This window comes from Girardinichthys multiradiatus, chromosome 1 (genome assembly GCF_021462225.1).
Source record: "Girardinichthys multiradiatus isolate DD_20200921_A chromosome 1, DD_fGirMul_XY1, whole genome shotgun sequence".
Lineage (NCBI taxonomy): Eukaryota > Metazoa > Chordata > Actinopteri > Cyprinodontiformes > Goodeidae > Girardinichthys > Girardinichthys multiradiatus.
Window position 1 is genome coordinate 44,195,251 of NC_061794.1, and position 23,933 is coordinate 44,219,183.

The 23,933-nt window shown below is 39.9% G+C and overlaps 1 protein-coding gene across 3 annotated transcripts; it reads left to right on the top strand.

Moving 5' to 3' along the window:
• The first annotated feature begins 3,416 nt into the window (after positions 1-3,416).
• Positions 3,417-23,301, top strand: LOC124872461 (natural resistance-associated macrophage protein 2-like). Of its 3 annotated transcripts, XR_007039307.1 has the most exons (17): positions 3,417-3,789; positions 8,479-8,568; positions 10,086-10,246; positions 10,335-10,457; positions 14,442-14,561; positions 15,711-15,817; positions 15,918-15,988; positions 16,105-16,172; positions 17,421-17,576; positions 17,651-17,809; positions 17,898-17,984; positions 18,107-18,226; positions 18,389-18,538; positions 19,797-19,870; positions 19,970-20,123; positions 20,656-20,846; positions 20,975-23,301. XR_007039307.1 is itself a non-coding variant. In XM_047372537.1 (16 exons), the coding sequence occupies exons 1-16, from the start codon at positions 3,768-3,770 to the stop codon at positions 20,761-20,763; spliced, it is 1,770 nt and encodes a 589-aa protein (XP_047228493.1). In that variant the 5' UTR covers positions 3,417-3,767; the 3' UTR covers positions 20,764-23,301. The 3 variants fall into 3 exon arrangements, 2 of the variants coding, with proteins under 2 accessions (XP_047228493.1, XP_047228617.1); XM_047372537.1 differs by having other exon boundaries at positions 20,656-23,301; XM_047372661.1 differs by having other exon boundaries at positions 3,418-3,789; positions 10,089-10,246; positions 20,656-23,301.
• Positions 23,302-23,933: the final 632 nt, after the last annotated feature.

A 23,933-nucleotide genomic window follows, 5' to 3' on the forward strand; every position in this document is an offset into this window, starting at 1 on the left:
AATACCATCTCTGATTGCACAACACCTCAAAGGTTGAAGCAAATGCGCTACAGCAGCAGAAGACCACAGTGGGTCCTGCTCCAGTCAGCTAAGAAAACTTAGGCTACAATTCGCACAGGCTCACCAAAACTGGACCCTAACAGGTCTGAAAAACATTGTCTAGTCTGATGAGTCTCAATTTCAGCTGCATCAGTCAGATGGTTGGGTTGAAAACAACATAAAAACATGGATCCACTCTGCTTATATCAATGGTCCAGGCTGGTAGTGGTGAAGTAACGGTTTAGAGATATTTTCTTGGCACACTTTGGGACCCTTAGTACCAGCTGAGCATTGTTTAACCACCACAGCCTGTCTGTGTATTGCTGCTGGACATGTCCTGTATGACCAGTGTACTCATATTTGATGGATACTTCCAGCAGGATAATGGACCACGTCTCAAAGCTCAAATCACCTCAAGCTGGTTTCTGACACATGACAATGAGTCACCAGATCTCAGCCACTTTGGAATGTAGTGGAACAGGAATTTCACCTCATCATTGTTCAGCTGAGAAAATCTGCACCAACAGTATGATGTTATCAAAGTGGCCCACTGTCAAGGTTTACCTCATAAAGTGGCCATTAAGTATAAATAATTTCTCTGGATGAGAATTACAGCATACATATCCATGAGCTCAAAAACTCAAGACCAGGGTGCAGTGCGTGGTGTAGCTGTACAGCGTTCAGAGTCCTCGACGCAGCCACCCGGGGTTTGATTTCTGACCCCGGGACCTTTGCTGCATGTCTAACCCCCCTTCTATCTCTGCCCATTTCCTGTCTGTGTACTTTGAAACAAAGGCCACTAGAGCCGCAAAAATAAAAAAGAACTCAAGACTGGTTCAGGGGGTCTTGAGTTTCAATCCGAGCCACAGCTTTTTTGGGTTTTTTCGTTTTCATGTTCTATCTGTGGGTTTGTAGTTTTTTTGAAGGTACTCCAGTTCCTCCTACTGTCCAAAAGCATGTACACTCTGTAAGGTCAACCAGCCTTTCTATTTATCCTGTTTGTTACACGTTTATCCTGTGATGGACTGGTGTCCTCTGTCTCTTTTTTATTATAACTAGGAACAATGGATAACATGCATTTTTGACCAGATACCAGACAAGGTTTTAAAATTCAACCCCTTCAACAACTGCAAGTATTTTTTAGGGCAATGCATCTCCTTCTTGATGCTTTTTGATAATAAAACTACAAGTCAGAGGTTCAAGTGGAAAAGAGAAGATTACACAAAATGTTTGTCAATCAATCTAGAAGCTGTTAAAACATTTAAATAAAAGCTTTGGCCCCTGGATGATGCAACAGAAATTGTCAGTACGAGTCTCAAAAGTCAGTCCAGCAGTCACTGGTTTTATGCTAATTCTCGCAGAGAGTAAGCCTGGGTTTCTGTTCATATCAGAAGATTATAACCTGCTGCCCAGTGCCCACATTCTGATATATAAACGTTTGTAAGTTATTGCACCACTTTCCCGTTTGAAATTCCTGACGTTTGGAAATGTAAAACGAGGTCAGAGTAACAACAGAGTGAAGGAGAAACAATTAATTCATTGTGTTAATCAGAGGCCTGAATATTTGGTTTCCAAAGTTTGGCAGCACTGTCTATCTGGCTTTAATCTACAACGAGGAGAAATGAGCACAATGGCTGCTCACATCCGTGAATCGTGTGGAATTTGTCGCCCCCTAGTGGTCGCTTCTATTATAATCAGCATCATCAGAACATTCTTTTGTAGGACAGAAAAACACCAATTTTTCTGCTGCAAGAAAGACATCCTGAGGATAGTTATAAATGAAAACATATATAACAATTATAAAGATTGGATTCAACACTAGTTCATGTACAAGATGAACATCAAAAAAATAAATTATGATATCATAGGCCAAACAAATTTAAACGTGACTGTTTTTCGTGACTGTTAACTTGTTCATCAACCAAACTTGGATTGATGAGAGAAGAAAATATCCACCTAGCAATTTTGTGTGGAGGTAAGGACTACCCTCTGCACTGCTGCTTTAACTAACACGCAACTCCAGATCATCACTGAGTGTGGAAATGTGCTGTATTTCTTAACACATCTCTATATGTTTCATTAGGATGGCACCAGAAAAATGTCCCATTATGATCTCTTCAGTCAATGCAGGCTCAGGATTCATCACTGAAACCCATTTTCATCCCCTCTTCCTCAGTCCATCCTCTTTAGTGTACTGGAACCTTGTTTTCTTCTGTTTAGATGCTAATGATGGGTGTAGTTTTTCTTTTCTGGATGTAACTCCCCTTTCTTCCAGCAAATTAACTTATTATTCAGATACTAACAATGACTCCTGTTTCTGTCTTCTATGAGCTAGATGCGACACCTTTGGTAAGGTCTGCAAAGTATTTCTTTTAGAAATGCAGATTAAAGGGGAATTATGTATTTTTTTTATTTTGCTTGATCTGAAAAAAAACTTTGATTACTTGAGTATTACTTATTTATTGATTGAGATATATTTCTGGCTCCTGATTTAAATATTTTGGTGTCATATCTGGGATTTTATTTTCTTTCTACAAAACTAAACCGACCAACTGAACATCCTTGAAGAGTAATAATTTGCAGAAAAAAACATTAAATCAGTGTTTCCAGATTGTATTGGTGTAAAATTTCTTGAAAAAAAAAAATACATACACAAATAATATAATTAATAAAACAAATAAAAGTTGCATAAATGCAAAACGAACAAAAACAAAACCAAGAGGCAGTTTATTGATGGTACTGCTATTACAAATTATATAAGTGGGAAAAACATCTTGCAAAACTCTCTTTTTTAGAGATCTCTCTGTTTATAAAATAAATATTAAAGGTGCGTGTTTTTATTTAGATAATAAATTGTCTGTATTAAATTAACACGGGATGTTTGAAACAGGATTTATTCTTGGTACCAGATTCACACATGATTTTGGGTAAATATGGATGTTGTATAGTAAATATATGACTGTGTTACAGTAATATGTTGCAGTTTCAACCAGTAAAGAAGACAGTTAGGTAACAAACCTCTCCAGTTAATATTTGGAATAATAACCAGCATAGTTATAATAATAGCTGAGGATTTAGACTTTTTGTGTTTTCTTATAGGACTATTTGCAGGAACGTGGTGCACAAAAGCATTCATGGAATGTGGGTGCTGCTCTAAAATGCCTACGTTGACATAAACTTTAATCTTTTCTTTGTGTTTTGCTGAGACTTTTGTTTGAAAGGAGCAAACTAAAGATCGCATTTGACTGACATTCCCTTTCAAAAGTATTCACACCGCTTGAATGGATTGACTGATTGAATGCAGATGAACTGAAAATAACTGATATCAGGGGCATTACGTCTTTATATTCTGACCTGGTCTCAGATGTTAATTTATTAAATGCATCATTATGTTTTAATTATGATTTTTACTTTTCCTTAACAGGAGTAAAAAAAAAAAAAATCTTCTAATCTTCCTTCCACTGATCCAGGATCAGCCCAGTCGGGTTGAGCGTATGAACCGGACCGGGTCACACGGTGGGAACAGGAGAAACTGGCACAGAAAAGTCTGGCCGTCCTGTTTACCTTTGCCCTCCGGCGGTTTCCTCCTCCTTCACCGGTTGGGTAAGTTCAACACCTGCTGATCTACCTGCGCCGCGTCAAGCCAGAGAGTCGCGCATTTCACCGGAGACCGCTCTGAACCTCGGTTCTACTCATGGGAAAGTTCTGACAAACTTACGCGGTACAAGATGTTCTCCTACCGGCGCTCAGGTGAGTTTAATTAAACTCAGTCACACTGAATCGACTGTTCTGTTCTTTACGGGAAATCTTCTTCCTGTTTTTAGTTGATTTTTAAACATTTACAACCGGAATTGATTGGGTGACGAAGTTCACACTGACTTCCAGTAAGATAGTCAGCGGTTTGCTGTCCAGTGCAGAAAATGCGTTTCCATGGCTCCATAAAGCTAGAGTAAATCTTAAACAGTCACATGACAGCGTAATTGTAACTGAGTTGATATTATTGAAGTGTATGAAGAAATGTATTTGTTGCCACTGTATTTGTTATAAGAATATACATTTATTAAACTGAATGCAAAATGACAAAAGATGCAGGTTTTACAGTAACTTGACTCTGTTATGTTTCTGGGATATTTATATATATATATGTGTCAGTTATTTATATAACTGACACATCAAAACCTCAACTTGGAAATTAATGTTCCCTCCGTGACGTCACTGTGTTGAATGAGGGTTCGACACTTCTAAGCCTGTGTAAATGCTACTGAAATAATAAATTCTAATAAAATGTAAGAATCTGATCTGAATGCTTCCTGGGCAAATTAAATAAGAAACTAAAAAGTTTTTGTATTTTAAGCTCAGCAAAGCTTTAGATGGGAGCTCGTACTCGTCGTCTTCCGCTTATCCGGGACCGGGTAGCGGGGGCAGCAGACTCAGCAGAGACGCCCAGACGTCCTTCTCTCCAGACACCTTTCTCCAGTTCCTCCAGGGGGAGCCCAAGGCGTTCCCAGGCCAGCTGAGAGACATAGTCCCTCCAGCGTGTCCTGCGCCGTCCCCTGGGCCTCCTCCCGGTGGGACGTGCCTGGAACACCTCCAGAGGAAGGTGTCCAGGAGGCATCCGGTATAGATGCCCGAGCCACCTCAACTGGCTCCTCTCGATGTGGAGGAGCAGCAGCTCTACTCCGAGTCCCTCCCAGATGGCCGAGCTCCTCACCCTATCTCTAAGGGAGTGCCCGGCCACCCTACGGAGGAAGCTCATTTCAGCCGCTTGTATCCGGGATCTCGTTCTTTCGGTCATGACCCAAAGTTCATGGCCATAGGTGAGGGTAGGAACGTAGACCGACCAGTAAATTGAGAACTTTGCTTTTCGGCTCAGCTCTCTCTTCACCACAACGGACCGGCACAGCGCCCCCATTACTGTGGCAGCCGCACCGATCCGTCTGTCGATCTCCCGCTCCATTCTTCCCTCACTCGTGAACAAGACTCCGAGATACTTAAACTCCTCCACTTGAGGCAGGAACTCCTCTCCAACCTGAAGAGGACAAGCCACCCTTTTCCGGTCCAGAACCATGGCCTTGGACTTGGAGGAGCTGATCCTCATCCCAGCCACTTCGCACTCGGCTGCGAACCACCACAGCGCATGCCGTAGGTCTTGGCTAGAGGGGGCCAGCAGGACCAGGTAATCTGCAGAAAGAAGAGATGAAATCCATTGGTCCCCAAACCAGACCCCCTGTGGCCCTTGGCTGCGCCTAGAAATCCTGTCCATAAAAGTTATGAACAAGACCGGTGACAAAGGGCAGCCCTGCCGGAGTCCAACATGCACCGCGAACAGGTCCTACTTAGTGCCGGCAATGCGAACCAAACTCCTGCTCCGCTCGTACAGGGACCGGATGGCCCCTAATAAAGAGCCACCGATGCCATACTCCTGGAGCACCCCCCACAGGGCATCACGAGGGACACAGTCGAATGCTTTCTCCAGGTCCACAAAACACATGTGGACCGGTTGGGCAAACTCCATGAACCCTCGAGTACCCTGTAGAGGGTATAGAGCTGGTCCAGTGTTCCACGGCCGGGACGAAAACCACACTGTTCCTCCTGAAGCCGAGGTAGATGTGAGCTTATGGTCTTTAATATGTTTTGTTAACCAGATGTTGGCATCAGAAAACTTTAAGCTAATGAAAACAAAATTGGTTGATTTTTTTCTCACTTTTTATTAAAAATGGAAATGCAAGCTGTTTATCACTTTGTGGTGAAAAAAAAAATGGACCAGCCAAATATTAAAAAAATCTTTTTCTCAGTTTAAAGCCATTAAAATGTGTGATGTGTGTTTATCTTATATGTTCTTGTTCATATTTTTATTGTGATGTGAAGATACCTTAGACAACGTTGAGGTGTGCACCTCTTCCTATAGTAACAGTACAGTGCTGTTAAAGGTGTCCGATTTTATTCTCATTTTTGTTTCTTTGTCACTCTTAAATGTTTCACATCATCAAATTAATTATAATATCCGAAAAAGAACCTGTATGACAACATGAAGTAGGCTTAAGGGTCTCAAAAAGTGCTGATAGGTTTTAGTCACAAGTGCAAACCAATGTGCACCGGTAGTCCCTTTAAATTTCAGCCTTTCTCTATGATAAATACAGAAGTGATTTATTTCAACCTCAGATGTGGCCCTGAAATGACAACATGTCTCATTCAAACCTGAAGAGTTCTTCATAAATGCACCAGTTTGGGTAACTTCAGTCTCCCAGAACATTGACGGGAGATGCAGCCACAGCAAGGTGTAGCTGTGAGATCAAGTATGTGGCTATTCTGACAGAAGGAAGAAACAAAACAATTCTTCTCATTTACTTGCCACCTAGCAAGCTCTCAGGATAATTTCATTTAGTAATACACAACTAGAGCTGCAATTCAGACCTGCAAAAATATTCCCAAACCACTGAAACACGTAAAGCGTACACAGCTGATGTTTATATTTAAACTCCTTCCTAAATCACTCAAAACATCTTTAAACACTGAGAACATCAGGCAGTCTAGTTTTTCAGGTGTTACTTTGTCCCTATCTCTCCAGGAAACACATCTTAAGGTGCCACAGTTGACATCTTTCTCTCATGTTTCTCCTACTGTTCTCTGTTGAGGACAGGTCAGCCCTGTCCTTTCTTTTTCAAGCCTTCTTTTTTAATGTCTTGTTGAAAAATGCATATTTCTAGGAAACATGTGACCTTGAAGGCAGAAGATGTTGATCCAAATGTTATGCAGTACATTTTTGAATAACTGCTGCCATCATGGAAGAAGAAGTAAGCTCTGATTTCATCAGAGTCCAGCTTTGAGGCTCATTGACAGATTAGTCGCCTCCTCAGGGCCCACTGTCATACATGCTTTAGATCTATCCCTGTTGCCACGGATGCTGATATAAATGAATGGGGTTCTTCGCAGCTTTATGCAGAACTTAATGGCAAGGTTAGGGACTGCTGGTGTTCTTTCAGAAAATGCCAGGAACCCTACCAGTCCACATTACCACTGTGCCAGTTGCACAGAGAAGTCCAGAGAAGTCATCAAGGACATGAATAATCCCTGCTCCATGAGGTTCATGTACTCGATGCAGTACTTACTGAGTGGCTGGAGATCGTGTTTGTCCAGATCAGACTCAAGCCCTTGTCCTTTAAACACTGAAGTTTCTTTAAATTCCTTCAATTGTTTCTTGATAGCTTGCGCTGCAGAAGCAGAACAATGCGAGTCCCTTTCTACACTTCTTTTCAGGTTTGTCTCAGTTTCACTGGGAAGTTTGGTCCAGAGTGACAGAAATGAGGACTTCACAGATTATTGACCGTGGCTTCAGGAGGATGGCTTTCATCCTTTCATCCAGTGGAACAGATCTTTACACTCTCTGAAACGCTGAAGGGTTCAGTAGACTTTGACTCTGAATCTGAAGACAGCTTTCCACCTTTTCCCCAAAATCATGCTGTGGGAAGTTTCTTAAGCGTTTCATGTGTCTGAGACGCTTCTTCAGGATTTCTTGTCTTTTTAAAACCAAAAAAAAGAGTGTTTCCGCATTCTCAGTACAAAATGGAGCTTCTACCCAGTCCCACCAGAGCTGCTTCTTGTTACTGATCCTGTTTGTGGTGTTGATGGACGCTGGTCTATCGTAGTGGAGATTCGCAGAAAAAGCTGAGCTGAAAGCCAGAACTCTCATGACCCAATGGGCAAGAACTAGCAGGTAAAAGGCTAAAATGAGCTTCCTCCACGGGTTGCAGCTCGAGGTGGAGCCTCTGTTTCTCTCCATCGAAAGGAGTTCATGGTTCAAGACTCAGATCAGACACCTCACTTTTAATCCATCCTGTGGTTTGGGGCTTTGAAATCTAATTGAACTGCAGATCTGAACGAAACCAATAACGTTATATCAACACATAGAGTAGCAGCTGCTCAGTCTTAGCATTACGAAACCCCAACTGTTTCTTTTCTTAAAAATTTACTTATTACTTAATACTTATACTGGTTTGATTTAATAACCTAAATAAGACCAAAATGTTGGGTTTATTTATAGATTACAATGAGTATAACTGTTGCCTTTAAAAGTTCTGGAAATTAAAAATCTAGAAAAACTAAGACAGCAAAACAATCACAAACCAACGTAATCAACAAAAACATATTTAGTATTAAAGCTAATTAACATCCTGATTTGCCACATTTAACTTTGCATGTAGGCTTTTATTTTCTATTATAAGTACAATAACTGGTGACGATTAACAAGGATAAATAATAGTTGTGGAAGTCTTTGCCCAGACAATGTTCTGATCCAGTAATCCAGATCTTTTTACTGACTGAACAGATAAGATGAAAGTGTTTTCCCATGGTTCCTTGTTTGTGCAAGGTTTTGTTTTGTGTCTACAGTGATTTTTTATTAATGGTTTAAATCCAGTTTAATTACACCCTTGCTTCCAGCCAGAAACCCCCTGCCTGAGAACATCCACATTTCCTCTCTGCCTCCCATCGTTCCCCTGGAACAGGAACCAGAACTGTCGGGTCAACAAGGTGAGGATTTTTATTTTAAGGGATACAAATCCTGAACTTATCTTGAAGGTGTGTCACTTCCACTACGTGATACACCTTCAGAGGCTTTCTGGGTTTAACGGGCTCTTTCTTTTTCCTCCAAACCAAATCAAAGCTGTTGATATTTCTGCTCATATTCCCGACTCTAGGACCTTTGGACTTGAGATCGGTGAACTCTGTGGTCTCTTTTAAAAGAAGGTTAAAAACACTTCTTTTTAAATGTGCTTTTCATTAATTTCTCTTAGTTTTTATGCTTTGTTGGCTCTTGGACTGTTGTATTAGTTTATTGTGAAGTACTTTGTGATTTTTGTGTCTTTAGAGGTGCTAAATAAATAAAGTTTTACTTACTTACTTGCAACTTTTTTTGCTCAACTGCTTTGTGTTTTCTGACACTTTTCTAGAAATCATTCCTCCTAGTGTATGCAAGGCCTTGCAGAAGTATTATATTCATATTTTTTTAACCTTTTCACAGTTTACAAGGATTTCACATCATCATCATCACAAAGTAATTCATGCATAGTTGTAAACTGAAGGAGAAGGATTCATGGTTTTATAATTTCCTGCAAGTCAAAAGGTGAAAAGTGGATCGTATGCCCACCCACGGCAACGCAATGTAGAACCACACAAGACAAGACTTGCAAAACTAGCAACTTTCCTGTTTACAGATTCTTCCAACTGAACTGTGGATCACTGCAGTTTCTCCAGAGTTAACGTGGGTCTTTTGGACATGGTAACCCTGGAGGAGCTGCATTGTCCAGCCTGTCAGCTCAGGTGGATGTCCATGTATTGGTAGGTCTGCTGTTGGTCCATCCTCTCTCCGTGTTCAGATGAGGAATTGAAAAGAGCTTGTTAGATGTTCAAAGATTGGGGTACGGTTTTATAATCTAACCCTACTTTTAACTTCTCCACAACCTTCTCCCTGACCTGTCTGCTTTGTTCCTTGGTCTTCATGATGTTGGTTGTTCTTTAAGAAACCTCTGAGGCCTTCAGACAACAGCTGGTTTTAAACTGAAAGTAAATCATGCACAGGTGGACTCTGTTTACTATTACAAGGCATTGTATAATGTCATTCAGCAGGTAATAATGGAATAATTTTCTTCTATCCTCTTGTCTCCTGCTTTGTTTGGCATAACATCCTGCCTACCTCATGCCTGCGTTTGATCCAACACCACAACTTTTCTCACAACCCGAATATATTTATTTTTCTTGTTTTGACTTCATATTACATGTGAGACTGTATGAAATTTTTTTGCATCACACAAGGATAAAAATAAAGCAAAAAAACAGAAAGATCTCAGGAAATAAATACCTGTAAGGCTATGAATATAATAATAACAGGACCAGACACCTAAATGTCATTTTGTGACCAAATAGCTGAAGTCTCTGCATGTTAGTACATTGTCAATATTTAAATGCACTGATTTCCAGCTTATGATTCCTGGACACTTTTTATGTTGCAATGTTGTGTGGACTTTCCAATGAATGTCATGATGTTTCAGCAGATGACTCTGGGAAAAACCAGGAGAAAACAGTAATCCAGACCACACACACTCACAGAGGACCATTTGCACCCTCAGTTTTCATCCAGAAACATAATAATGAACCGGCTCCAACTACGTACTTTGAGCAGAGGGTTCCTGTTCCTGAGGAGGACACTGAGGTGATCTAAAGCTGTACTAGTTCTTTTTGTTTATTCAATTTCAGACTAGTGTTACTGGCTTTACAGCTTGTATTTCTGCCTCCTATAGAGGGCGTTTAGTCTGCGTAAACTCTGGGCTTTCACTGGACCCGGGTTTCTGATGAGTATCGCCTACCTGGACCCGGGAAACATTGAGTCGGACTTGCAGTCAGGATCTAAAGCTGGATTTAAGGTAACAAACATCCTGCTTAGTTTTTGCTTTGGTATTTTAACAAAATCAGAAAAAGGCAGCTAAGCATTCAGTGGTGAAAAGATGGTTAAAGTAAAGTAAAATAACTTTTGCCTATGATTATAGTTTGGTGATCCAAACCAGCCATTTACATCCAGAACATTTAATCAACAATAAATCAGTCACCATCTGAGTCAAAACAAGAATTAAACAGAATTGCAAGATTTTTATTTCTTAAAAATTCAGAAATTTAAACCTATAAATAAAGTGAATTCAGTTAATGTCAAAACACTAAATTTTATTCTTATTTGTCAGATATTTTCTCACGTCTGTGTGGATGATTAGTTTTTTATTAAACACTTGAAAAAACAATTAAATACATCTTTTCTCAGAACACAGGTAAAAGTTGGCATGCTGTAACTGAACTGCTCCTGTTCATATCTAAATTTCTAAGTCCTGCCAGATGTAATAAAGCAAACCTCAGTGCCTGTGACGCTAGCATCTGGGTTTCCACACAATGTTTAATTTAATTAATCTGACGATTACGTTGCAGCAGAGAGATTCCTGTCCAAAAACTTTTACTGAGCATGAGAAAAAAGACAAGAGTCTCAAGGCATCACAATCACTGCTAATAGGAAACCGAAATCTGTTGAGAAATCATGTCAACGGGACTGTACAATTTATTATAATATATTCTGAAGCCTAAAGAAAGCATTAAGAAATGGTGGGACCAGTATAAAATGAGCATCCTGCTGATTTAAAACAACTGCCATATTTCAGTTTTTTACTTTCGGTTAATTAGTGGGAGGCAGACTACACGCTGACTTGATCACAGGGCCAACACTGAGACAAAGTATGGACAGACACACACACACACACACACACACTACCAAGGGCAATTAAGAGTTACAGACTCATCTGTCCACAGAACGTTTTTCTGGTCTCTGTCTACGTTCTCTATGGCTAACCTATGAAGGACTTTTATGGTCACATGCATGAAAAATGGTGAAGTTGTTTTTCTTTCTAAAGTTAAAATTAGTCAGTCATTTTCTACTGCTTATTTTATAGTGGGTCGCGGGGGAGTTGGTGCCTATCTCCAGCAGTCTATGGGCGAGAGGCAGGGTACACCCTGGACAGGTCACCAGTCCATCGCAGGGCAACACACAAACAACCACGCACACACTCATTCATACACCTAAGGGCAATTTAGAGTGACAAATTAACCTAACAGGCATGTCTTTGGACTGTGGGAGGAAGCCGGAGTACCCGGTGAGAACCCACGCATGCACGGGGAGAACATGCAAACTCCATGCAGAAAGACCCCTGGCCGGGAATCAAACCCAGGACCTTCTTGCTGCAAGGCAACAGTGTTGCCAACTGCGCCACTGTGCAGCCCCTGTTAAAATTAGATTTCAAAAAGTCAAAATGCTGACAAAAACATGAAATGTTGATAAAAACTTGAAACTCTGTTTCATGATTAAAGTAATATTTATGAGAGTAAGTTGGAAATAATATATTATTGAAAAGTCAGAATGCTGAAACGTCTGTGTTGTATCTGAGCAGGCTTGGTAAGCAGCTGGATGGCTAAGTATGCCTTCACAAGATCTTTATATGCTAAAAGAGAAATACTTTTTGGTATTAAATCATAGTCTAAGATACTAAATCGTTGTAAGGCATGATTTTCACAAGTCTTTGCAGTAGTATCATTTTGACTTTATTGTGGATAACCTTTTTCAATTTTTTTTCTTCATCATTTAAACTTTTTTTCTTGTAATTTAAACTTTTTCCTCATGATTTCAACTTAAATCTTGAAATAGGTGAGCAACAAAAAATACTTTCTCCTCATTTCTATTTCTCCAAGTCGCAGTAATACTCCGTTGTATGAACTTCAGTCTGGCCTTCATGTTTTTATAAAAGTTAAACCGGTGTAGTTTCTTCCTGCGGCGTGCATGTTCAACCCACCATGAGCAGAAGCCTGCTGTAGGTCCCATGCTGACATCTTAGGGGTTTAGGGGACCTCTTTTAGCATCTTGCCCTCTGCATTCAGATTAAACTTCCTTAGACAGCATCTGCATCGTGGCAGATGTTATGAACTTTCTCTACTTGCAGACTATTATCCATTTTAGGTGGGAAAGAATGTAGGGGTGTCCTAATTTATTTCCCACTTATTTCCCTTTTTTTTATTACCTTTTGCTAAGTTATTTTCTTCAGTATTTATAGTTTGTTCACATTACTTGAACCTCTCTGTATTGATAAAATGTCCAAATATGGTCAAAACCACAATGCACATGAATTGTTTTTTAATTACTGACACCAATGGTAGTTAGTGACATAAATAACACAAACACATCTAACCTAAGGCTCTTTTCTATTAGTATCAGCTCGGCTCAGCTCGGTTTTGCTTGGCTCGGCTCGGCTCAGCTCAGTTCGGTTCATTACCAAGTACCAGTACCTAATGGAAAACCCTAAAAACCGATTCAAGTCGACTCAAGTCAAGCCGAGTAGGCACTAGCAGAAAAGGGGCTTTAGAAACTAAAACAAACTGTATTCCTGCAGCTTGTTCTCTTTGACCAGGTATCTGCAACAATCACTGACAGGTAAAATAAACAACGTTTATAATTTTGTTATTCTTCCATCTCTGCTAGGAAACCATAAGTTTTACTGCAAGTAAAGGATGCTCACAGTGATGGCAGCAGCCTCCCCAACAGTTATGACCAGACCCTCCTGATCCAAACCAATCAGACCCGGATCTGGCTCTGTAATGATCCTCATTAGCCTCCAAACATCCTGTTAGCAAACATGACAGGATGTGCAGTATTAATTTAAATGTTCTGGCTGATCAAGTCACTTTCCCTCACTCTAAAACCAGAACTGTTTTGGTATTTGTCCTTTAGGGCTGTCAATTCTGCAGGTCAGTCTTGCAGCACTGTCTGTCTTGCAGGATTGAGAGAATCTCAGTCCTGTCTAAATATAACTGAAAATGCAGCACAAGTGAACTTTACTCTTTAAAATTAAACTATATCACTGAGTTCAGACGTGCAACAGCTGCTCAGCAGAGAGAGACATGAATGCAGAGTATTTTCTAGAATCTTTTTTTCTCATTTAGGACATTCAGCTAGAAAATCTTTATAGTTAAAAGTCTGCTTTTGCCTACGAAGGAGTGTAAGGGTCAGAAAATGGTGGGTGTTTTTTGTTATTTTTACCATTTCAGAATAAAGTTGAAATAACAAGAATAGAGCCAAAATTAAGATTCCTAGAGAAAAGTTGACATGTTAAGAAAAAAACTCAAATTCCATTTTGTAATTAAAGTCAAAATATTGAGAATAAAGTGGAAATAATATCTTGTAGGAAAGGTGTAGTGCTGAAACTGCCAATTTCTTCCAAAACATTGCATCCACGGGATGTTTATATGCTAAGAGAAAAAATGTCTTTGTTATTAAATGTTATTCTAAAGTAAAACGTTTTAAGCTCATTTTCACAAGACAGGCTGTCCCAGGGATTTATGTCAGTGTCTTTCTGACTTTGTTGATATAATTCTTTCAGTCTTTAATTATTATTTTCTCTTTTTATAATTACCTTTTTTGAATAATTTCAACTTTTTCTCATTATTTCGACTTTTTATCACCATTTTGACTTTTTTTCATTATTTCAACTTTTGACCCTAATTCTCTGTTATTTGCTAAAGATGCAGAAACATAGGAAATGTGGAAATAAACTAAACATGATGATATATTTTCCAGGATGATGCAGTGCGAAGTTATGTTTAAAAGATGTAGATGGTAAAAATGTAGCATAATAAAAGTGAAATTATACATTTATTCTTCATGTCAATAAGAAGAAGGGTTATGGAATGCAATTATAACATTAGTTTTTATGTCATAGACTGTAAATGTTGTATTTTCTCATGTTTAGATGGTTTGATCTACAGCTGCAGGTTCTGTTATGCTACTGGACTAACAGACACTTTCTCTCCTCTCATCCCATCAGCTCCTCTGGGTGCTGCTGTTGGCCACCATCATCGGCCTGCTGCTGCAGCGGCTGGCGGCTCGGCTGGGCGTGGTCACCGGGATGCATCTGGCAGAAGTCTGCAACCGCCAGTACCCCACAGTGAGACATACCCAAACATCCTCAGCCTTAGCTGTTACGCTTAGTGTTTTCATCTGGGGTTTGCATCAGACACAAAGCATCAGCAGGGGGCATGTGAGGAGCTGAGGTATCTGACAGAGAGGTCTAAAAAGGTTTATTGCTTTTCCAGGGCTGCTGACAGAGTCGCTGTAATCCTTGGATTAAAGTTTGAGCCCATGACAGCTGAAGCCTAAAACACCCAAAGTAACTGAATGAAATATCCAGCAGGAGATATTTTTAATTCAGCTTTAAAAATGATCTTCTCTCCTCTTGTATCTGAGGAGGAGACCCAACTGTTGCTGCCCCTGAACAGCCTTTTATACTAGGGCATCTGATACAAAACGAGGGGCAGTCCAAGCGTCCTCCAACCCTTATTAAAAACTAGTTCAAAGTTCAGTTCACCCGGATTAAACCTAAAAAATAAATCTGAACCACATTCATAGTCAAAACACTAGTTGACCATTATACTTTTTAACAAAATAATATCTTAAAAAAATATGTAGATCTTTAAATCATGCACCAATCAACATATTAATTGTCATCATGTAGCGTTTGGTACAAAATAAAAACTAGACAGTTTGTTAGAAGATGATTAAAAATACACAATGATCAGCTCCTATTGTTTAACACATTTTAATGTCTTTTTGCAGCACTAGTGGCCTTTATTTTATAATTTTTCAATAGTAAGCAGATAGGAGATGGTGAAAGAGTGTCCAGGACACATTGCCGGGATTCGATCCAGCGACAGCCTGCGTCCAGGACTAATGTCTCCATACATGGGTCGCACGCTTAAACCCCTACATCAGCAGCGCCACGCCCATCTAACACTTTTTTATCTACATCTGCAGCAAAAAACATTACAAAAACAAGAGCATATTGGGTGCATAATGTAAACATGTAAAATATTAGCCTATCATACATGTAACGTTATCATTTTAAAGCCTTGACCAGATGAGGGAAATATTTCAAGTTGATTAAAATCTCTGCAAAGACTTTTAAAAACAAAAAGTGAAGTCTTGCCTTCCTGTTTACTTCAGGTCTTGGTTTTTATCTCTGTTTTGTGATGCTCCTGAAAGTTGCTGCTTTCATAAATGAACACGACCTGATGACTGTGGTGTCTTCTCCCTGAAGGTGCCTAGAATCATCTTGTGGTTGATGGTGGAGCTGGCGATCATTGGCTCTGACATGCAAGAGGTCATTGGTTGTGCGATCGCGTTCAACCTCCTGTCCTCTGGCAGGTGTAGTATACAGAGACAACATCGCAGGTCGATAGGTGCTGAAAAATAAAAACGGAGCTGCTATGGTTGTTACCATTTCTGCTGTGTGTTTTCACGACAGGATCCCCCTCTGGGCCGGTGTACTCATCACGATCATAGACACCTTTTTTTTCCTTTTCCTGGATAAGTACGGTACGTCACATAACATCTTCAGACATTGTTAAAGCTTTTATCATATTACACTAAAACACAAGTTATACACCAGACCAAGAGGAGTAAGTTAAGTCTTCTTGTATATTTTTCTGCAGGCTTAAGAAGGCTGGAAGCCTTTTTTGGTTTGCTTATTACCATTATGGCCATAACATTTGGATATGAGGTACTGGTTTCAATTTATCAGCCAATCAATTCCATTGAATAAATGTGTAAAAACACAAATTTGTGTTGTTTTCTGTAACTGATCATAAGCCCAGTGTGTTTAAAGTGGTACTTTACCTAACATCCTCATCTGTAGCATGAATCCTCTGTATATTTAATTGCACAACATCCATAAACCTTCTCTGTGGTCTTCCTGTTTTCCTGGCAGCTTCATGTTCAATATCCTTTCTCTAATATAGCCCTCTCCTCTCCACATGTCCAAAACATCTCACCCTCACCTTCCATTCTCTCCAAGGTGCTCAACCTGAGTTATCCCTCTAATAAACTCATTCCTACATCTGTCCCCACATCTTATCGCCACTGAGATGCAAGCATTATTTACAAACTACTCAGAGATCTTACCCAGTACAGATCACTTTTCTTCTGCAGCCAATTGCTTGTTTCTTTTGCCTGTAAGTATCTAATTGTGTCATTTGCATACATCTGACATGTATCTTGGTCCTCATCAGCAGTGTGGGGCTGAATTTTGAACTAACTGTGGCAAGACAATACTCTCTTACAAAGACTAGAAAGCCAAAAGCACAGTAACCAATTCTGCATGTTACATGTACACATAAAAGCTTGTATTAGTGTTTCTATACTGGATATAGTAAGAAATGCTTGTACTCAGGTTATGTTCTTCAGGTACTAAAAAGGAATTCTTTGCAACATCTTTAATGTGGTCTGTGAAAACTAAATTTGAATGAAATGGCTTCTATGAAGCAAATGAATGATGCCTGGGAATGCTGACCTCCCAGGCATCCTGGGAAGTCAGCAGTTGAACAGTGGTTTGACTTGGTCTGAGGGGTTATTTGGCATTGAGGGTCGATTTCATTAACTAAAACCTGCAGAGAGACGCTGCAGTATAGAACTGTGTTATCAGTGTAGCAGTGAACTTCAATGCCATATGTCCTAATAATAAATATATAGGCAACAAAATTTTGGGACCTAAAACTGAGCCTTGTGGTACCCCACTGTTTATTTTATATTTCAATAAACAATTTCCTAAATGTACAAAGACTTTTCTCTCTTAAGTAATTCAAGCTTGTTTCTTTTCTTCTCATTAACAATGCCGCTAATATGCCTCATCCTTCTAAACTTTGTTGCCTTTTAAGTATGATTATGCTGTGAATTCATACTGCTTCTACTGTAAATATGAGAAATATTTGCCCATACTTCTGAAGTTAATGCAGTTTCTCTGCTGCTGCAGTACGTGATGGTGGCTCCTGACCAAGGCCAGCTGCTAAAGGGGATGTTTGTGCCCTACTGTGAGGGCTGCGGGCCCGTTCAGCTCACTCAGGCTGTCGGTGTCGTGGGCGCCGTCATCATGCCTCACAACATCTACCTCCACTCTGCTCTCGTGAAGGTCAGACAGTGACCAAAGTCAGTCTTTAATCAGCCCTGTGAAACCTGTAATCAGTGTCCAAATGTACTTTAAAGTCTCGAGAAGTGGATCGCTCCAAGAAGAAAGAAGTAAAAGAGGCTAACAAATATTTCTTCATCGAGTCGGGTATTGCCCTGTTTGTCTCGTTCCTCATCAATGTGTTTGTGGTCGCCGTCTTTGCTGAGGCGTTCTACCAGCGCTCAAACATTGAGGTGGTGAGTACCTCTGCAGACCTCTCATCATCTAATAACTGCTTCATATCAAGATGTTCTCTTAAATGTTTTTGATGTTTTATTTTATCAGTATAACGTCTGCAACCAGTCAGGCATGCCTTATCCCCAGCTGTTCCCACTGAACAACAAAACTCTGGAGGTTGATATCTACAAAGGGGTGCGTTTTTCATTTTTTCAGTCACGTACAGCAGTACATCAGTACAGTAGGGTCAGTTGTCTTAGTTTGTGTTATGGGCTCTGTTTTATTGACTGTTCTTACTGTGTGCATGTTTGCAATAGGGGGTGGTTCTGGGTTGCTTCTTTGGCCCAGCAGCGCTCTACATATGGGCCATTGGGATTCTTGCAGCAGGTCAGAGCTCCACCATGACTGGAACATACTCTGGCCAGTTTGTCATGGAGGTCAGCTGAGGGGGATGAGGAACACAAACACACAGACATATACAAGATAGATTTACTTTAGATGTCTTCTGGCATCTTTAACACTCCTGTGTAATTTATCATCTAAAGCTGCACCTTGTAAGCGCTTTTGACTTGTTGATGATGCATGATGCTTGTTCTCAGGGTTTCCTGAACCTGCGTTGGTCGCGTTTTGCTCGGGTGTTGCTGACCCGCTCCCTCGCCATCACTCCTACCCTGCTGGTGGCCATTTTCAAGGATGTGCGGCACCTGACGGGCATGAACGACTTCCTCAACGTTCTCCAGAGCATGCAGGTTAGACAGGTTGACTCACACTGGTTCAGCTGGATCCAGTTATCTCTTCTAGGTGTTTTACAATTAAGAGAAAAAGTGAAGTAAATACAGGTAACATTACCTAGGTTTGGATCTTATTGTTGAATTCTTTAATGAATTTAAAATATTAACAGAGGATAACTTGAGTGTATCAATGATTTAAGGAACATAGTTGTCAACAGATTCTCCCACATGAGCTGTGGATCTAAGCAACTCCTCCAGAGTAACCATGGCCTCTTGGCTGCTTCTCCCATTAATGCTCTCTGTGCAGCTGTACCATACTTTACAAATTTAAACAGTGCTCTGATAGAAATCTGAAGCGTGGGACACTGGCTTTTATTTATGGGTGTCAGAGTAAAGGGGGCAGAACAGAAATGGGTAACTTGTTTTTATTTGTAAAAAGTTAAAAAACCTGGCAACACTTTACAGTTATGCACTACTTTGTGTTGGTCTATCTCATAATACCCTAATTAAATGCACTGAGGTTTTGTGGTTGTAATGTGATTTAATGTGAAAAGGTTCAAAGGGTGTGAATGCTTTAGCAAGGCTCTGTATATTATATTTATATTTTCTGACATCATATTTGGAAATGAGCCGTTGCTGCTTCTGGAAAGGAAAAAAGCTGAAAATATGATGGTTTTATACCTGTGAATCTGTGATCCGTGAAGTCCTAGCTTTTGATAAGTTTATTGTGTAAAATATAAAATAATTGTTCCGTTGGTATACATGTTAGAACAGGTATTAACACCAAGAAGGTCCTGGGTTCGAATCTCAGCCTGGGGTCTTTCTGCATGTAGTTTGTACTTTTTCTTTGTGCATGCATGGGTTCTCTCCAGGTACACCAGCTTCCTCCCACAGTTTAAAAACACAACTGTTGGGTTAGTTAGTCTCTTTAAAACTGCCCTTATGAGTGAGTGTATGCCTGCCTGGTTGTCTCTGTGATGGACTGGTGACCTTTAAAACACAATACAAAGAGATTTTCTGACTAAACAATATATGCCAAAGAGGGAAACAAATTATGTATTTTCAGATTTATTTCCCCAATGTGAATTATGACCTGTGTAGCTACAGCGCCGCCCAGTGGGTTCTTTAGGAAATTGATCGGCACCGTACACTGTAAAAAGTGGATAGATAACTTTGTCCTAATTAAAATTAAAAAGTGTCTTTTTACATCAACCACCTGTGCTGGCGAGCCAGATTTTATTCCCACAGAACTCACGCCACTCTTCTTCTCTCCCAGCTTCCATTTGCCCTCATCCCCATCCTGACCTTCACCAGTCTGCCGTCTCTGATGAATGACTTTGCCAATGGACTGTAAGTGGATCGGGACCAACATCGTACCAAGGGTTAAATCATCCGCTGCTCCACCCGTTCGGTGCCCTCCTCATCATACCTGTGCTCGTCTCTCTGCAGGACGTTTAAGATAGGAGGAGGGCTGGTGATCGTGTGCGTGTGCGCCATCAACATGTACTTTGTGGTGGTCTACGTGACTGCTCTGAACAGCGTGTGGCTCTACGTGCTCGCTGCCTTCCTCTCCTTAGCATACCTCACATTTGTGGGCTATTTGGTGAGTGGATTCATTGATTTTCCTGTAAATATAAACTTCTGTTCAGAATGTTACATTTAAAATATTCTGATGACTTCTTAGAGATAGTTTGGTCTGCTTTGCCAGCAGATGTTAACAGTATCATTTATCTTAACCATTTCACCTCATTTTCTGCATCCATAGACAAGAAAGCACATTTGATTTAGTCAATAATTATTTTGCATTAATCAGCTTTCTACATAGATTTTCTCAAATTTTCAAATTTAAATAAATGTCTTTTTACAAAATGTTTTGTATGAATATATCAGCATGTAGTTTATTTTATACTTTTATGCATAGTGGAGATCCTGTAAATAACACTAACATTACATAGTATTTATACTGATTATACTCCCTATATATATATATATATATATATATATATATATATATATATATATATACAAATCAGTGACTACGTGATCACTTTAAACTAGAAATGTGTTCCTCCCCCGTTGTGATCTTCACCTGACAGATATGACCTTTGACCTGTGTGTGTGTTCCTGTGCCGCAGGTGTGGCTGTGTCTGATAGCCCTGGGAGTGTCCTGCTTGGATCCGAGCTCTAAGAGAGAAAACGACTCGACCATCCTGATAGAGGAGCAGCCGGAGTTTGACTCCTGAGTCAGATGAATGCTAAAGTCAACCTTTGGATCATTGGATCAGCTGCTAACAGCAACATGACCCATATCTGGGTCTATTCTGAGGTTTATTGTCGTTTCAGTGGTGATAAAGAATATTTTACTAATCTATATTGTATAATCTCTTTGGTATTGTCTGTATCTTTATTATAACATGAGTCAAAAAGTTAGAGAGTCATTTTCCTTTATTTCAGTGCAACAGAATGGGACAGCTTTGACGTGTCAGTGCATGGACATGGGACTCCTTAGCATGTTGTGCAGGTGTGTTGTCAGAGCTCATTGTGTTGCTTGTTTACAGCACTTTTCAAAAGTAATCAGACCATTTGAACTTTTTTCACATTTTGCCACATTACAACCAAAAACCTGAATTTATTTATTTGGATTTTATGTAAATTGTGCATAATTGTTGTGCATTGCCACACTTTTCAGATTTAAAAAAAAAATTGTTTTATTTAAAACCATGCATCATGTTCCTTTCACTGTACTTTTACACACTACTTTGTGTTCATCTGACACATAAAATCCTACTAAAATACACTGAAGTTGGTGTGGTTGCAACATGACAAAATGTGGAAAAGATAAACGTTTCTGTAATGTACATGTGATCACCAGTGTTCAATGTTTTCCAGCAAATTTTGCATTCTAGCAAGAGGATCAGTGTTATTCACTTTCATTCTTTAAAAACACAGATTCTTTGGATTTTTATAATAACTTGAGTGTTTAGGTGGAGAATTGTGCTCTTCTGTGTTCACTTTTAATCTGACAAAAACAATAGGAAGATCAGCAAGTAATTGTGATCCTTAAGAGGTGCTCTGCAAGTCAACAGCAGTATTAAAAAACAAGACATTTACATTTAAATATTGTCTGGGAGACTTTTATGAACCTAATCGCCTTGCAAGGTTGAGCAGTTTTCCTTTATAGCCACAGTGAGGCACTGCAGAGCACCACAGGGAGATGCCATGAACATAAACACAGTTTACAACCAAACCCAGCAGATTAAAGGGCATGTTTGTGCTGTGACAGAAGCTGTGTTGCTTTGCTCAACATACCAGACAGCAGAGTTGCAGTTACTGGATCAGACTGTAATATTCAGGGTGTTTATCCAGAGGTGCTGGTGTTGCACATGCCTGTGGTGGCAGCATGTCTGTGGAGCAGCAAACATTGTGTAACAGCAAGCAGCTGCTGCTGGTTTCAGTGTTGCCAAAATTCCAGCGTTGAAGGCATTCAGTCTTTATGAGCTAGATGAGAGGAAAGGCGGATGGGCAGGTTTTTCTTTGCATTAAGACCAGGAACTTTTGTTTCTCTTTTTATGCTCTCTCTCTCCGTCTCTGGCTCCCTGTCATGAAGGCCGGGTTACGTAAGAGGGGAGAGTGTTCCCACCGCCCCTCTCTGTTTTTGTTTTTCTCAATGAGCCAATGTCTCCCTGCCTAGGCCTCACAGCCGGACCGGTCCTGTAGGCCCCTTTTCCTGGAAATACAGCCTTAGCAGAGGCCAGTCAGGGGCAGGCCTGCAAAGGTGGGGGGGTTCTTCCAGCAAATCACATGATTGTGCACCCTACAGTCCCAGCCTTACATGAGACTCAGATGCTGCAGTAATATGTTACCAGCCAGATCACATTCAACAAGGTTCAATGTTTGTTGATGCACGGCAGAGTGCATGAAGATGGCCGTAGATGCAGGTGGGAACAGTAGAAATAGATTGACATGTCCTAATGCAAAAAGCATGTTTGTTTGTTTACATTGTTTATCTGGAACCATGCACAGAAAACACTAAGCTTAGAGGCGAAGCGCACCAGATTATCACTTTTTTCCAGCTAATTTCCATCTCCAGTTCCAGTGGTTTGAGCTTAATTTTTGAATCTACCAACATCAGTAACTAAATCTTATGAACTGTTTTTGGTATTATGACTGTACAGAAATAAAGTGGTTTTGCTTCACTGTTTTTAATTTATTTGAACATGATTTTATGTTTGCTGGTGAGCAGTTTTGAACATCATACATTATGTCACCTTGTGGCTGATTTAAACCTGTAATTTGTTTTTTAAATGCTTTTGATACAATTGAAATACATTTTGTTTTTGCTAAACCTTTTGCTCACAAAAACAAATAGTTTTGATCAATTAGATTGTAAAAAATGAATGTTGTGTCAGAGCATTATCAGCAATCACTGGAAACATGGAATATTTCTTTGCATTCATTACCAAACTTTATCTAAATTTGCTCTTTGTAGTTTGTGCATTATTTTTAAGCCTTTCTTTCTATAAAGATAAAAATATTTTTTACCTCACAGGTACTGTTCCTTAATATTTGAAGCATGCAGCTGTCCAGCAGGTCCATGCATGTTGTAGAAACCAGGAATAACAAACAAAAAAACAAGTGGTTGGTTATTACATTTTTAAATAGTAATAAAACTGAAATACAAGCATTTTTGTGGTCAAAAATGCAAGAGTAGAAATTCTAAGTTTAATTTGATTATTTTTATGTTCAAAAATAATAAAAACAATATCACAAGGAAAGCACAATCTGCCTATTCCAGCAAACAATTGTGTATTTGTTCAGGACTTGTTAAACTGTCTCAGAGATGTTCAAACATGGTTGGAGGTGAACTGCCTCAGTCTTGTGGTAAATCTAATCTTCTTCATGGCTTTCACAGCTCTGTAGGCCAAAAGGCTCCCATTGCCAACCATCTGGTGCAATTTTTGACCATGCTTATAGGTTTAAAGAAGCAGAGCCATTCAGTTGTTAAAACGGCTTCCTTCAGCTCGGGTTTCTCAGTAGGGTTAAGGGTTATTTTCCATTTTGAGACATTTCATGGATTAATTGATTCTTGCTTAAATTACTAAATCAGATGGCTGAATTACGTCCTGAACACACAGTCGAGTTCTACCAAGTCCCACTAATAACCTCAGTTTGATTCAGGTGTGTTGAAGCAGTGAAACATTTAAAAGAGGGATGCCCTGCTCCAGTCCTCGAGAGCTACTATCCTCCAGGTTTTAGATGCATCCCTGCTCCAACACACCGGAATCACCTGGACTAGGGCACCCCTGATTTAAATGTTGCAGGAGACTGGCCCATCAAGGACTGGTTTGGCACCACCTTACTTGTGGTAGAGCTTTAACATCCATCACACACCAGCTAGAACTCTGAGATCCAC

Bases quoted from the DNA above. Each gene is read 5' to 3' on its own strand.
- LOC124872461 (XM_047372537.1), top strand. From the start codon at position 3,768: ATGTTCTCCTACCGGCGCTCAG. The intron at 3,790-8,478 runs GTGAGTTTAATT...CCTTGCTTCCAG, and splicing joins GTTCTCCTACCGGCGCTCAG to CCAGAAACCCCCTGCCTGAG. The intron at 10,458-14,441 runs GTAACAAACATC...TCATCCCATCAG, and splicing joins GATCTAAAGCTGGATTTAAG to CTCCTCTGGGTGCTGCTGTT.